At 47.4% G+C, this 16,315-nt stretch overlaps 1 protein-coding gene across 1 annotated transcript in view; it reads left to right on the forward strand.

The window, feature by feature from the left end:
- neurl1b (neuralized E3 ubiquitin protein ligase 1B) overlaps window positions 1–16,222 on the forward strand; it is a 24,245-nt gene extending 8,023 nt beyond the window's left edge. Inside the window, exons 2-5 of the mRNA XM_080841015.1 lie at window positions 3,275–3,847; window positions 8,166–8,999; window positions 12,235–12,360; window positions 13,693–16,222. Of these exons, the coding sequence (XP_080697141.1) occupies window positions 3,275–3,847; window positions 8,166–8,999; window positions 12,235–12,360; window positions 13,693–13,934 (1,775 nt within the window). The 3' untranslated portion in view covers window positions 13,935–16,222. The remainder of the gene's footprint in view (window positions 1–3,274; window positions 3,848–8,165; window positions 9,000–12,234; window positions 12,361–13,692) is intronic.
- Window positions 16,223–16,315: the final 93 nt, after the last annotated feature.

Consider the following 16,315-nt stretch of genomic DNA (forward strand, 5'->3'; position numbering starts at 1 on the left):
ACAGTTGGCCATTGCGTACTGTAACCTATGCAATTACGAGGATGCTAACACGTCACCATACGAAGGAAAGGTTTGACTTTGCTACCAGCTGTTGGATGAGCAATGAATATCATCTAACAAGGCATCCTTGTGCTCTTAGAAGTTCACAATTTGACCTCTACTCAAGAGTATGCAAAGTGTGATGGCTCAGCAGTAGTATTACATTATACTTTCCCCACACTTTCCTGTATACCTTCTCCATTCAAGACCATTGATCCTCAGCAAACCACTAGAGACGTATACCTTCTCCATTCAAGACCATTGATCATAAGAAAACCACTAGAGATGTATACCTTCTCCATTCAAGGCCATTGATCCTCAGCAAACCACTAGAGACATACTAAACCTTCTCCATTCAAGACCATTGATACTCAGCAAACCACTAGAGATGTATACCTTCTCCATTCAAGACCATTGATACTCAGCAAACCACTAGAGTTGTATACCTTCTCCATTCAAGACCATTGATCCTCAGCAAACCACTAGAGACATACTATACCTTCTCCATTCAAGACCATTGATCATAAGCAAACCACTAGAGACGTATACCTTCCCCACGGTCGACATTTCTGTATTGTAAATGTTTTACATACATTTTTTACATTAAAATTTTAGATTTTTAATGAGCTGTAAGCCGTTATCATCCAGATTAGGGGGCAGCCGTGGCCTACTGGTTAGGGTTTCAGGCCGGAAACCGTAGGGTGGCCGGTTCGATCCCCGACCAGTAGGAAAAATGTGGGCGGGGGAAGTGGTAGACCACTGCTCTTCCATGCCCACATCCACAGCTGAAGTGCCCTTGAGCAAGGCACCTAACCCCGATCACTGCTCCCCGGGCGCCGCCCATGGCAGCCCACTGCTCCGGGTTAGTGTTACTTCACCTCACTGTGTGTGTCACTTCCCTGGATGGGTTAAATGCAGAGGTTAATTTCAGAGTGTGTGTGTCTACACCATAGAGAGGACTTTCACTTTCACTTCAAAACCAAAAAAGATTGAAACATGCCACTTTATGTGTAATGATTCTAGAAAATCACTTTCACTGTCACTTTTTAAATTAAATTAAAGAACATTTTAACTTTTACACTATATTCAATTAGTTTGAGATGCACCTGAACTGTATACACACATTTCAGTCTATCACTTAATATCTGAATTAGATTGCTTAAAGTTTACAAACATTAGAAATGCCATGCCAGAGGCGGTGATGTGACCAGGCAACAACCTACAACTGCAATGCCTGAGCTCCCTTGTCTGTCTGCTCCCCATATAAGCCTTTCTCATCGTTACTATGATAAACACACGCCTCTCATCGTTACTATGATAAACACACGCCACTGCCTGGCGGACACATAGATCAGATAACTGAGTATCTGGCACTTACACCGCACTGTATGGAAGTGACAAATACTCGGAATAGTTACTAAGTTTAGTTTTGTGTTTAAAAAGTCAAATGTAAGCGTCTCCAGACTCATGGGGTGAGGTGAACTCAAAAGTGTGACTCAAAGAATTACTATGCTGGACATTATGGACCTTGCATAATTTCTCATGAACCCCATTCTGCCTCTTTACTTGGTGGCATTGCTCAAGGGGAGCCAATATTTCCCTGCCAGCATTGTCTGTTTCAGTTCCTCTCCCACACTGCCCGCCCCCTTAGGTCTCAACACAGATAATCACTGTTGCTCCGAGGAGCAAAGAGAATTTTTATCATGCCATTGCTCCATGGCGTAGCGCATTGTTTATTGTTGCCCCTTTCAAACGGAGGCCTCCTGATGGGGCTTTAAAAGATCTGATTTGCCCCTTGAGATCACCACAAGGCTGTAAAGCAGATGAGTTGGAACATTAAATGAGACACGGATGATAAGCTATTGCTCCTGGCTGGCCGCTTGTTGCCTCAGAGCTGATCTTTAGATGACTTAGCCTGCGTCCTAGCACTTAGCCCTTGATCGAGCGGAAAAACAAACACCATATAAGTGTTTATTTACAATACATCGCATGCTTCATTATTATCATTATTGTTTACACGAGTAGTCATTGCAAAACACAGAGATCACATGACCTTTTGTCAGTTCATCCAAATATGTGATTATTATGAAAGAGATGTGTGAGAGACACACTGAAATCTGTATCTTAAGGGATGGGAGAACCAACACCCCACGGTCTCCTGAGAGCTTATGTGTCTAAAGTTGTACTCATAGCTCTGTTGAGAAACCTGTTTTTGGACTCTGAGGTTAACTGTCATATCTAAGAATGATAGATGTCCTGTTGTTGGCTTTAGTTCTTTTTCTGGCCTGGGGGGTGCAAGGGGGGCGGCTGTGGGTACATGTGGTCACGCCCCCATGGGGAGTCTCAGGCTGCTTTCGTCACCCAGCTGGAAGCATCCATGGAACTTGCCACTGTTTTCCAGGGGTACAGCGCCATCCCCAGTGGGGTCCAGGGTGAAGGCTGAGTACTTCCTCATGTATATATTTGCAACGACCCACTGGGGGTGATGGGAAGTATATATACACAGAGTTCAGCAGGGCGCGAGTACGAGAGAGAAAGAGGAAGAGGAGAAGGAGGATGAGAGAGATGAAGGACAGTGTGGGAACAAGTTTCAGTCATTTTTTTTTTTTTTTCAGAACCAGTTAGTCTGGTGGCTATTCCCAAAGTTGACAGCATGTCTTGCTGTGAGGTGGTGTGGGAAAGGAAACCAGATAAAGCAGCAATCTGGACTTAATCAAACTAAACAAGGCTTGTTGTATTTATCCCAAGTGAATGCTGCGGAGATGAGGGACAAATCCTACTTCTACAGTTTTTCAGGATGTGGTTTCAATTAAACTGTCAGTGTCAGCAATGAGCATGAGTGTCGTGTTGAAAACTGATATCAAATGAAGTGTTAAGTTCATGGTACGAGTGACAAGCAGGGCTGAGCATTTTATTGAAGAGGTATTTTAAAACTTGCCAATACTTAAGAGATGGTCGTGGATCTATTGCTGCGGTGGTAGACTTAAGAAATGAGCTTGCTATGTATTTTATGCAGAATGGCCCAGCCCCAGTGAGGACTATATGTATATTTAGGAATATACGTATATACGTATATTATGTATAACACCACTGTTCAAGGAATAGCCCTTTAGTTTTGTTTGGAGCTGTCCTGTGGACACCTGTACAGTCTGAGTGTCTTTGTGTGTTCATTTAAAAAAAAAAAACAGCTTTGTTTTGTGGTTGTCTCTCCCTTATCCACCCTCTCCCCTCTCAGATGCAAACCTGCAGTACCGTCCGGTGGTCAGCCGCCAGTACTACACGTTACCGGGCAACGGCCAGGAGCGGCGCACATCGGCGCCGCCAGCCTCGCTGGCCCCGGAGCCCCCTCGCTTCCACCCGCAGGCCAAGGGCAAGAACATCCGTCTGGACGCGCAGCTGCGGCGCGCCACGCGCAAGAACAGCTTCTGCAACGGCATCACCTTCAGCCAACGGCCCGTGCGCCTCTACGAGAAGGTGCGCCTGCGGCTGTCCGGCGTGCACAGCGGCTGGAGCGGCGCGCTGCGCTTCGGCTTCACCTGCCTCGACCCCGGCGAACTCTCCTCCTCCGACATCCCCAAGTACGCCTGCCCTGACCTGGTGACGCGGCCCGGATACTGGGCAAAGGCCCTGCCCGAGCGCCTGGCCCTGAGGGACAATGTCCTGGCCTTCTGGGCCGACCGGCATGGCAGGGTTTTCTACAGCATCAACGAGGGCGAGCCCATCCTGTTCCACTGCGGGCTAAGCATCGGTTGCCCCCTGTGGGCCATTATCGATATCTATGGTATTACGCAAGAGGTCACGCTGCTCGGTGAGTAAAACACGCCAAGGGCGTGTATTTCACACTGTGCCACGGTTAGGTTAGAAATTCACCCTAGTCACCTCAGGACTTCGGAGCTGCATATAAGTATATTTATTAGACAAACAACAACAATTGCCATCGGGCTCACTCCCAGCACAAGGCTGAAAGTGAAGCCCTGATAAACCCATGGCAAGGTTTATATAGACAGAAGTTTAGTTTTAAGCAGGGATAACCACGTGGTGGATCTCTGATGTCTGACGTTCCCTATAATGAACGGATGGCAGTTTTGCACGAGGTCGGAAGAAGCTCATCTCTTCTGGTCTAAACATGCTCTTGTACAAATGCAGACTAAGTGGCACCTAATATTTAGGTACACACACGCAGAAACACAGAAAAGCCATATTCCTGCTTACATAAGTACATGATTCATTCAAGGTAATTAATAATACAAGGCACTTGATTATTATATTCTTAAGTCATTAACAGTGTTTAGAAATGATCAGTCACTGCTCTGTGGTTTCATGCCTGTGAATCAGTACAAAAACACAGCCACCTATTTATGTGTGTTGCGTTCTGCATAATGATTCATTTCTGTATTCTTTTTTATCAAAAGTTCCTTCAAGTCACTTGTGTCACAGTGAGTGTGTGTGTGTGTGTGTGTGTGTTAGATATGTCAGTGTGTGTTTGTGTGTGTGTGTGGGAGGGGGGAGTATGTCACACTGAGTGTGTGTGTGTGTGTGTGTGTATGTGTGTGGGAGGCGGGAGTATGCCACACTGTGTGTGTGTGTATGTGTGAGTGTATATGTGTGTGTGTGTGTGTGTGTGTGTGTTTGGGAGGGGGGAGTATGTCACACTGTGTGTGCGTGTGTGTGTCCTCTTTTTATACACACTTAGTATGGACAATATGAAACATAAACTATATTTAAACTTTATTATAGTACTAAATTATATCATGAAATGCAAGAACCCATCTGCCATAAATATATAATAGAGGCATTATCACCCACAAATGCCTTACCCTTCATAACAACAAGTGATGATGAATGCCCAGAATATTGTCAGAATTTCTGTTCCACTCTTGGAACCGTTGGAGGGCAAAACTACTCTCTATAAAAAGCCTGTGCTTCCTAAACCTTTCCACACAAAGAAGCCTTTATTGGCTAAAAGGGCTCTTCACTGTTCAAATGGATTTGAAACTGAGAACTAAAGAATGCTTGACCAGAGGGCTCTAAATGGCACTCTATTTTTCTAAGAGTACACTAGGTAGTACTTTGTGCCTGTGATATAGCAGTGCTTGTTTTTTAACCTGAAGATACTGTCATTAGTAATCTAATGAATGGTTAGTAAATTAAATGGGCTCAGGTCGCACAGCAATATGAAGAGCTCATAATCTCAGAGGAAAGCTAAAAAAAGAGTTGCTAGAGGCCTTTTACAGTGATGTTAGCCATGTTCAAACTCCAAAGCTAAATAGATGCACAAATAGAGGGTCCTGCCCATAGTCCCTCCCCCTGCATGTTTGTTACCTTGACGAGGACACATGACTGACAGGTAGATCATTGCCTTGATTGCTTGGTGTCTCCTGATCAGGTCAGGTCATTTTCAGGGCTGAGGTGCAGTCAGAGACTGATTCCATTGGACTGGATGGATAGTGATCAGAGTTTTATGAGGATTTCATCCAAAGTCTTTTTTTTTTTACGGTACTCCACATGGATGGGATAAGTATTGGTACTCCATTGCATGAAATTGAGTAGAACTAAATAGAAGCTGGTGGAACAGAGATGAATTGATTTAAACTGAAATATGTTGAGCTGACCATAGGTGCTTGAAAGGCGACTAGACGAATGATAGATTTTACGAAAGGAAGTATAGCTCCTCGCTTCCTCTCAGCGAGTGGCGAGTGCTGGATTCCTGCTCCACACACATGCTCTACATTCCCCTGCCAGGCCCCAGTTGTGATGGCCAAATGAGATTTGCTACGGAAAGGAACGCGTGGGCCTGAAGACTGCTCCTGCGAGTCCTGTGTGACCCGCTGTTAGTGCCTGAAATATCGCCTGGGTGTGTGACGCCTACCCCCTTTGGGCAGCTAAAGGCGGCCGTTGAGGAGGAGGAGGGGAGCGGTTGTATTTAGGTCGCAGCGGATAAAAGCGTTGTGCGCCACGTGATTTAGTGCAGGTGGTGGGGGAACGTAAACAGCCACCTCGCGCGGCCGGCGTGATGCGTCCCAGAGGACGGGGGGGGGGGGGATGGCAGGCGCCGTGCGGGGGCTCCTCGGAGAGAAAGAGAGAGTGTGTCATTTCCCAGATGTGCTCCATCCCTGGCTCGCTCCCTCCAGGGCCTCCGTGAGGGCATAGCAGGGGCGGCAGGAGAGGCGCCGGAGCCTGCTGAGTAGCAGTGTGTGTGTGTGTGTGTGTGATATGTCAGTGTGTGTGTGTGTGTGTGTGTGTGTGTGTGTGTGTGTGTGTGTGTGAGATATGTCAGTGTGTGTGTGTGTGTGTGTGTGTGTGTGAGATATGTCAGTGTGTGTGTGTGTGTGTGTGTGTGAGATATGTCAGTGTGTGTGTGTGGGAGGGGGGAGTATGTCACACTGAGTGCGTGTGTGTGTGTGTGTGTGTGTGTGTGTATGTGTGTGGGAGGGGGGAGTATGTCACACTGTGTGTGCGTGTGTGTGTGTGTGTATGCAGGAGAGGTGCCGTATCCTACTGATGGTTGGTAGAGAGGCACAATGGGCGCTATCTTAGATTCCCCAGTGCTCTGTATCTGCTCGGCCTCTAAATCACCGACTCAGGGTGTGTGTGCCTGTGTGTGTGTGAGAGTGCCACTGTGTATATGCGTGTGTGTCATTGTGTGTGTATGTATATATGAGTGTGTCACTGTGTAAGTTGTGTGTGTGTGTGTGTGTGTGTGTGTGTGTGTGTGTGTGTGTGTGTGTGTGTGTGTGTGTGTGTTACCGTGACTGAGTGTGTCCTTGTTACTGTGACTGTGTGTGTGTGTGGTGTGTGGGCGGCAACGTGTTTATGTGTGTATGAGTGTATGTGAGGGGAGATCAGAGCCATACTGGCAGTTCAGATAATGACAACCTGAGATGAGTCAGTGACCTCTCTATCTCTGTCTCTGTCTCTCTCTCTCTCTCTCTCTCTCTCTCTCTCTCTCTCTCTCTCTCTCTCTATCTCTGTCTCTCTCTGTCTCTGTCTCTCTCTCTCCCTCTCTCTCTCTCTCTCTCTCTCTATCTCTGTCTCTCTCTGTCTCTCTCCCTTTATCTGTCTCCCTCACTCCAATTCTCTCCCTCTGTCTTTCTCAGAGTCGCCGCAGCTTGTGTTTATCTTCTGACTGACAGGAGTATTGACCATATTTGGTAATAACTGCCATAACCCTCCCCCCCTGAGCTCCCAGATGAAGCCAAAGTCCTCCAGCATCCCAGGGGGCCACGCTGCAGCAAGCGCCCCTAAGGTGGCCTCTGTCTGGGCCTGAGGCTGCAGCAGTGGCGTTAAGCCGCTTCAGTTTTATCGAGGCCTGGCAGTGTTTGAGCGCTGTACGCATAAACACTGAGCCAGTAATTTAGTGTGTTTGCCGTGCAGGACGCAGAGGAGTTGTCGGAGGAGATAAAGGAAACAAAATAAAACGTTCCGTTATGCAACCGGCCGCTGATGAATGGGGGCTCTTAAGAAGTTCGGCAAGGGAAGTGACATCTGCGTCAGCAGAGATTAGCCAATCAGAGGAAGTGCATGATTAGTAGGTACTGAAGTCAGGGTCGGACTGAGCGCCTGCAACAGCATGACACATTAGCTGTGGTGGTAACCATGTAACCATGTGTAACCATGGTGCCTCATCTCATTCCGCTTGCCTTATTGGATTTGGCAAGTGTCACCATGAAACAAGATGACAAATGGCCTGTATATGCAAGCCAATGTGAAGGAAGGGTCTGTGTCAGCTGCACAGTTTCAATGTAGTTTCCATTTTATGGTTCTGCGTCTCTTTTTTACATCTTTGAATGTTAAACCCGGGTGTTTTAAGTTACACAGCCACAGAACCCCAATCCCTGTTAAGACAGGTTGCTATTTAGAAATAAATTACAGGTTCCGACAGTTCACAGGATTGTTTCTGAAGCATTTTTCATTATCTAAAGTTCATGAGCTTCTTCTGCTCTCTCTTTCTCACTATACATCTATGTACAGCATCTATCTATCTCAATTCATTTCAACCTGCTTCACTGGCATGGCCATTAATGCAGTGGTATTGCCAAAGCATTAAGCAACTTCTCTCTCTCTCTCTCTCTCTCTCTCTCTCTCTCTCTCTCTCTCCCTCTCTTTCTCCTGTTCTGTTTCTCCAGAGAGTATGTTTGCCGAGAGTGTCGGTGCCAGCTGTCTGAGCGCGGTGCGCCTGAGCGCCTACCTGCCGCAGAGCAGCCACGACTCGGCCAACTACAGCAACAACCAGCTGGAGAGCAGCCAGGCGGCGGCCGCCAAGATGGCCACCCTGCAGCTTGGCCCCTACAATCAGCTCATCCCCTGCTGCTCTTCATCACCCTCTTCCTCCTCCGCCCTCAACAACCCTACCTCCTCCTCCTCCTCCTCTTCCTCTGCCAACCCCTCCGCCACTGTGTCCACCACCCCTCCCCCTCTGACCCTCTCCTCGGCTGGGCCGAGGCTGATGGCGCCGCCGCCGCCGTCCTCCCCGCGCGGCCGCACCTCCCCTCTGGACTCGGACCTCCACTTCCACCCGGTGCGCGGCTCGGACGTCGTGCTGTCCGCCGACCGCACGGCCGCCTGCGTGCACTTCCTGGACGGCAGCCGCACGCTGGTGTTCAGCGACCGGCCGCTGCGGCCCGGCGAGACGCTGTACGTGGAGGTGGGCCACCTGGGTCTGCCTTACCTGGGCACGCTGCTCTTCGGCATGACCTCCTGCGACCCCGCCGGCCTGCAGGCCAGCGACCTTCCCGCCGACCCTAACCTGCTGCTGGACCGGAAGGAGTACTGGGTGGTGTACCGCGGCTTCCCCATGCCCTGCACCGGAGACGTGCTCAGCTTCTGCCTGCTGCCCAACGGGGAGGTGCACCACGGCGTGAACGGAGGCGCCCGCGGCAGGCTGCTGTGTGTGGACTCGTCCCAGCCGCTCTGGGCCTTCTTCACCCTCCACGGCGCCGTCAACCGCCTCAGGATCCTGGGTGAGTAAAGGGGGGGTCTGGGGGTGGGGGTGGTGGGTCAACCGCCTAAGGATCCTGGGTGAGTAAAGGGGGGGTCTGGGGGGGTGGGTGGTGGGTCAACCGCCTCAGGATCCTGGGTGAGTAAAGGGTGGGTCTGGGGGGGGGGGGGGGGGTTTGTGTGCGTGTGTGTGTAAGTGATCCCCCACCGAAACTAAGTGCCTGGAAATGAACATGAGTGCATTAGTAACACCCCTTACACTACTCTGGGGGGGGGGTGGGGGGGAGTTAGAGGTTTTCACGCAGCCATCAACCGACTCAAAGCCCTGGTGTAGTCCAAATCATCTGCAGTCCAAATCATCGGCACACAAGCTCGATCACTCAGGCGCACAGCCTAAAAATATGTCAATCTACAGACAAAAGACTGGTGTTGCTTTTTTGTATTTAAAAAGCCTATAGTATTCTCTGCTGTTCCTCTTCCTAAATAATGCTAGCCACCTACCTTCATTTCCACGGCTTCTGTAGTACTGTACTGTACTGGGCCTCAGGACCCTGAGGGCTTCTGTACTACTGTACTGAACTAGGGCTCAGGACCCTGAGGGCTTCTGTACTACTGTACTGTACTACGGCTCAGGACCCTGAGGGCTTCTGTACTACTGTACTGTACTGGGCCTCAGGACCCTGAGATCTTCTGTACTACTGTACTGTACTAGGGCTCAGGACCCTGAGGGCTTCTGTACTACTGTACTGAACTAGGGCTCAGGACCCTGAGGGCTTCTGTACTACTGTACTGTACTACGGCTCAGGACCCTGAGGGCTTCTGTACTACTGTACTGTACTAGGGCTCAGGACCCTGAGGGAGGAAAGGAAGGGGGTGAAAGCATGAGGTGGTTGCCGGGGACGTCGTCAAGGACAAGACGAAACAGAGGGTCTGTTCTATGTTGTGGGTCCATGTTTGCCCAGGCTTCTTGTGACTACAGTAGTCAGACTCTGCCAATCCATGACGATTGGAGCACAAGGGTCAAGGTCACTTTTATTGTGTATCGAGAAGAGAAAATGTCTTGAATTGGAGGAAATAAAGAACAAACAATTCAGAGTAAAACACCCCGAGGAACAACGCCTCCGCAGACCCGACCCCTGGACTAATGCGTAGTCGCTCCAACTGGCCCTTGTGCCAGATTTTCTTACTATCTCCGCCAAGGAGCGTGGGCTTTCACTTTGGGTTGTCTGTCAGCAGGATTAGGCAAAAACTAACAGGCCGATTTTCATGAAACTTGGTGGAGGAGAGGTGGAGGCATGGGCCCAGAAAGAACCCTTTACATTTTGGAGAGGATCCAGATCAAGGACTGGATCCAAGATTTGTTTTTTCAATTTCTGTATGATTGCAAGATTGGCTATTTGGCTTTGTGTCTCAACTCTCAGAGAGCTCTTCTAGTTGCTGCTGTTGCTGTGTGTGAATCAGGCATTCAAATACATGACCTGCCAGTTAACAATGATTGTAGAACGAGGTTGAGATCGTGGTTATAGTCACTCTTACGGTTTTAGAACATTTTGTGAATTACTGCAATTACCATATAAAGGATGACTAAGCATCGAAACAACACAGCTAATAAACACACACACCACCACACACACACACACACACACACACACACACACACACACACACACACACACACACACACACACACACACACACACACACACACACACACACACTCACACACACACACACACACACACACACACACACACACACACACACACACACACATAAAAACAGCTTTCAGTTGAGTAGTTATATTGAACACATGAAGGACAAGGTATGCTTCAATAAAACACAGCTTATAAACCCACCACACACATATACAGAGAGAGAGAGAGAGAGAGAGAGAGAGAGAGCTATTCCACCCCAAATGCCAAATGTATGCTTTCTTAATTATATATCTGCTGGTGACATGGTATCCATGCAACAGTATCTATTCCTCCCTGTAAAACAAAGCAGAAATGGCCACCATTATCCCAATGGTGGCCATTTCTGCTTTGTTTTACAGGGCGGAATAGATACTGCTGAACTTGCAGCGAAGAACGTCAGGCATTTTAAGCTCTTTGCTGCGCCTGACTTCTTGTGGCGCTGCTCGGGCGGACCGTCGCTGAGCCATGTCTCGTCCCAAATAGCCTCGGCTCAGGGATGATAGCGGAGGAACAGCTGCTCTAATTGGTGTCTCAGGCCAGTCACATCTGTGTCACAGTCACTGGGCTGTCAGTCACATCTGTGTCACAGTCACTGAGCTGTCAGTCACATCTATGTCACAGTCACTGAGCTGTCAGTCACATCTATGTCACAGTCACTGGGCCGTCAGTCCGGGTGAAAAGGTGCTGGAAAACTTGCAGTTGGGAAAGTCCGGCACGGGGTGTTTTTCAGTGGTGGATAGAAAAAAGTGTTGACCAGGGATTTCCCCCTTGTGGGTTTTTCTTTGGCTGATTTGTTGGTGATGTATGAAGCAATGAAGACAATTAACACAACAATAAATATTCATTTTTGTTTATCAGTATATTTTTCCCCCCAGTGATTTGTTCTAAATCAACAGAAATATTCCCAGACGTGGCCGTTGTTCAAGTCAGTTGTTTCCATGGGAACCCTTCATTTCAGAGAGATGTTTATTATATGGTCTTTCCAACTCTGACATTTTGTTGAAAAAGCACACAAAAAAACGCCTGCTAGCGTGCTTGGCCCCTGAGTCTGTCTGGCTTGTCTTTATTTTGGGCTGTGACTTCCCTGGCTCATGAGATCGCTCCCACATAATCCCTCCCTCCCTCTCTCTCTCTCTCTCTCTCTCTCTCTCTCTCTCTCTCTCTCTCTCTCTCTCTCTCTCTCTCTCTCTCTCTCTCTCTCTCTCTCTCTCTAGTCTCTCACCACTCCGCTGGACTCTGGGATCAGGCGCGTCGCCGCTGGCCAGAGCTCTAAAGACGTTTTATCAAGCCTCATTATGTAACTCATCTCTGAGGACCTCTGCCTGAAAAAGTCCCCTGAAGTTAGAGCACAGATTAAAAGAATGGGAGGAAGTAAAGCAGGATTTCGGCATTTTCTGTGTCATCGTCATGATAAGTTTCTAGTCTCCAGTTCGGTCAGTGAAAGTATAGCGTCTTCTAAAGCACTCAGACAGGAAAGCTCCAGAGCCCCTCGCAAGATGAGTCACAACTCATCAGAGGCTTTTTTTTATTAACAACACAGGACATGATCTGTCTTTCTGAACAGGCACTCTGCAGGCCAGCCCTCCCCTCAGCTCTCCCTCCATCTCCCAGAGCAGCTCGCCCGACGACAGCGACTCAGACCTGGCCTTCAGCGTCAACCGCTCCTCCTCCGCCTCCGAGTCTTCTCTGGGTGAGTCCCCCACCTCTGGATGTGGCAAACTCCTAGCTTCTTCTCCAAAGAACACACTCCCTCAGAGGGGTCAACTCAAACCTCAACTGTAGCGCCAACCCGTGTGCCCTAATGCAGTGCGCTTGTTTGGTTTCAAAGTATACTAGTTTTACTCAGAGCCATCTGACTAAGGGGGATTTATAGATCATATATGAGTACGCTGTGCCTGCTGTGCCTGCTGTGCACTTCATCACAATGCTCTGCAGCATGGAACATATTTACCAGCAGAGTCTTCTCTGTGTGGAAAAAGGCTATAAGTGACACCTTCAGCCTTTTTTAACCATACATTTGATATGATTGTCTTAGGTGATGCAATGATGTGGAAAGGATGAGAGGGGGGAAAACACACTTCCTAGTTCTCAGATATGAATTTATATTTACGTTATTATAATTAGAAACATTCTGAGAAACATTCTGTGACTTACTTACATTACATTTATCTTGTGTGTCCTAGAGGTTGTTGATGTAGAATCTGTACTGCCTTAAAGGCACCCAGTGCAACTTTATGTAGACATGCAATGAAAAATAAACATTCAATTTCTAGTCTTTTTTACACGTAGTAAGTTTCAATAACTCCATACCATTACATATCGACATTCAAGGAGCAAAGATGAGACGTCGTTGTGTGGTGAGAACTGATAGAAAATCGTAAACAACAACAATCGCCAGTAGGGAGAAGCCATTTTTCCATTGACTGGAAGCCTGCTTTATTTATTGTAGGTTACAAAATATAAAGAAAATGGCGGCGATTGTTGTTGTTATCGATTTTCTATCAGTTCTCACCACACAACGACGTCTCATCTTTGCTGCTTGAATGCCGGTTTGTAATGGTATGGAGTTATTGAAACTTACTACGTGTAAAAAAGACTAGAAATTGAATGTTTATTTTTAAGCCTCGAAAGTTGCACTGGGTGCCTTTAAAGGTGAACTGGAGAAGGTTGGGTAGGTCAGAGGGGGTGGGTTCATTGGTGACGGATATGCCAAAGGTAACATGTAGTGATATGGTGGGAGCAAGTTTTACAACAGCAAGCCAAAGCAGGTTAGTGTACAGCTAGTGGATGTGTAGGCTTTTCAGTCACCTAAACATCCGGTCCTAGACAAACATACTTACGTATTGCAGTTCGTTTTCACGTCAAGTTTCAACCAGGAGAAAAAATGTCATGCCATGTCTAGTCCTCCAGAATTAATCATTACAAGATTCACTGCATTTGAACACAGCTATATATTCAGCTCCTTCCATAAGGTGATTAGATAGATGATTGTTGTTTTTCTCTCTTGTTTCCATGACTCCAGTCACAGCCCCCAGCTCCCCCCTGAGCCCCCCCGTCTCCCCCACCCTCCCCTCCCCAGAGGCGGGCGGCAAGACGGGCGAGTGCACCGTGTGCTTCGACCAGGAGGTGGACACGGTCATCTACACCTGCGGCCACATGTGCCTGTGCCACGAGTGCGGCCTGAAGCTGAAGAAGCAGATCAACGCCTGCTGTCCCATCTGCAGGAGGCCCATCAAGGACGTCATCAAGACGTACCGCCCCTGACCCCAGCAGGGTCGCTCTGGGGGGGATGGGTTGGCTTACAAACAAGAGGGTGGTCCAATCCAACCCCCTCCACCGCTTGGCTAAAGACTCTATGGATTCATGGAGTAGCCCCCCCCCCAAACATCCACAACCACTATCCTCCATGATATCCTCATGATGGTTCTCTTACACAGAGAAGTGCTGTGTGCCGATCATGGTGGTGATGTTTAATGGACAGAGCTGATAGCGCTGAGGAACTGTTGTGTAGCTGGCCCAGCGAGCAGCAGGGCAAAGACGAGCCAGAAGGAGTACCAGAGTAAGGAGTCTTTACCCAGGAAAACGAATGTGTTTCAGTGCCTTTGATCTTGGAACATTGTCCTCGAAGCAGCACATTTTACTTCAAAAAAAACGACAATCACCCTTTTTTTTCTATGTTTCATGTATATATTTTCTGTTGTCTCTTTATTTCTTTTGAAGACAACGGTTGAATTGACGTAGGATGATATGAAAGAACCAAACCAAAAGGGGATGTTAAAGGCTGGAACAACCTTATGCTGAGGTGTAAAGGCTTCTTCGGCAGATGGAGGTGAAGCACCACCGGTGGGGAAGGATAAAAGCTGCCATGTTGTTTGCACTTTTGACTAGTTTGACGTAGAAGTGGAACACTAACGGCAAATGAGAAAGCCGGTTCCCCCCGGTTACGGTTTTAATATAAATATGATTATGTATTCAATTAAATGATTGTGTTAACCAATCTGTACATGTATGTTTCAAATTGTATGACCATGTAAAATATATGTTCATTTATCTGTTATCATAATTCTCTATTTTCTGACTATAAAGACGACTGCTGCACTCATTTTAGATTGCTATTTCTCTGCATCAGCAGGAATCCATAACTACCATCTCGTACAAACTTCAGACAGCATCAGCTATCTATGCCTTAGCCTCTCAGCATGAAGGATCAAGCTTATTAAGCCGTAGAAGCTGGTTCCATTTATCAGGGGCTTGAGAGACATTCGTCATTTGCTGTGTGGTGGTCATGCTCAAATAAAGCCGTACAAGGTTCCTACGCACAAACTACTGAAAGAGGCTTTCTCAAGAGATGGGTGGGAGCAAGTTCTATTTCATATTGGTCAACACGCCACAGTGGGTCTTCCTCCCGCGAGGGTGAGCTGTTAGGAGACGGAATTACAAATCAACTTATCCCCGCTACGTGGGCGCAATTAGTCCCTATATATACAGGTGTGCCTGCGCCGCCACTTCCTCTTTTTGCCGACTAGCGTCAGCTCTTCCCGAATGACCGCGCTCTGTGGCGTGTTGACCTTCATTCATAGAACCTGGGTTATTCACATAACCCCTCGATTTGTGTATATCTCCTACAGGTTTAAATTTCAGATTGGTGCCTTATCAGACAAAAGAAATTGCACTACCTTTCACAACCCCTTTTTTCCAGGCCAAACTGTGTAGTGTGTGAGGTGAAGAAAAAAGATGATGGCAGTTATTCACCTACACTCTAGATATTGAACTCGAGAGAACAAAAACCTAGACAACTGCACCAGTTGGCCACTTACAACTTCAATGCTGAAAAACAATCATCCTCAGCTATTCTCTTAGGTGCTCAAATGGTGGTATTTGTCATAAGCTCAATACAACACTCACTCCTAACTGTTGAGTTCAACCACTTAGCATATAAGATGGTTCAACTAATTTCTTCCCAATGCATTCCTGCTAAACTGGGATAATGAGCCGGGTTGTTTATGGCTGTAAAGTCAAGATCCGCTGGCCTTGAAAACTGGTAATTCTGCATTAGGTGTGACATTATTTGATTTCTTCAGTGAAATTCGTAGGCATGTACTTACCTTCTGTATGGATGAGTAAATTCTAGTTTGTCTTTTTCCTGAGAACAATTTATTTCACCCAAGGCTTTTGCACCCATCTTTAAATGTTAGAAAATAAATGACCTAATACACAACCAAAGCTGCTGTACAAACGAACACTTTTCAAACACATTCTCAGGACGGGGTTGACAAGTTAACCTAATCAATTGTGAATGTAAATCTTGTATGCTTGTAATAATAAATAACCATGTTTCTAAATGTTAGCCGCAGTTTTGAAGATGGGAGATTGCGGTTCGTGCAAATGAACGCTAGAGGTCAGCCTTTGCTAAGTGGTTCTCTGTGTTCTTTTCGCCTTTGCCCGTTGTACAGTTAAACTCTACTATGGTTCTGTTTTTGCCGTTGCTTGTAGTGTTTGTACATTTGAATATACTTGGCCATTACACATTAAATATCCTGCGTGTTCCCTTTGATGATGTGTTCGTGTTTCGGCAAGGGCCACCGTCACAGGCCTTCGACATACACCTGTGAACGTGTATTTTCACCTCCTCAATTGGGCTACTT

This window comes from Sprattus sprattus (genome assembly GCF_963457725.1).
Source record: "Sprattus sprattus genome assembly, chromosome: 6".
Lineage (NCBI taxonomy): Eukaryota > Metazoa > Chordata > Actinopteri > Clupeiformes > Clupeidae > Sprattus > Sprattus sprattus.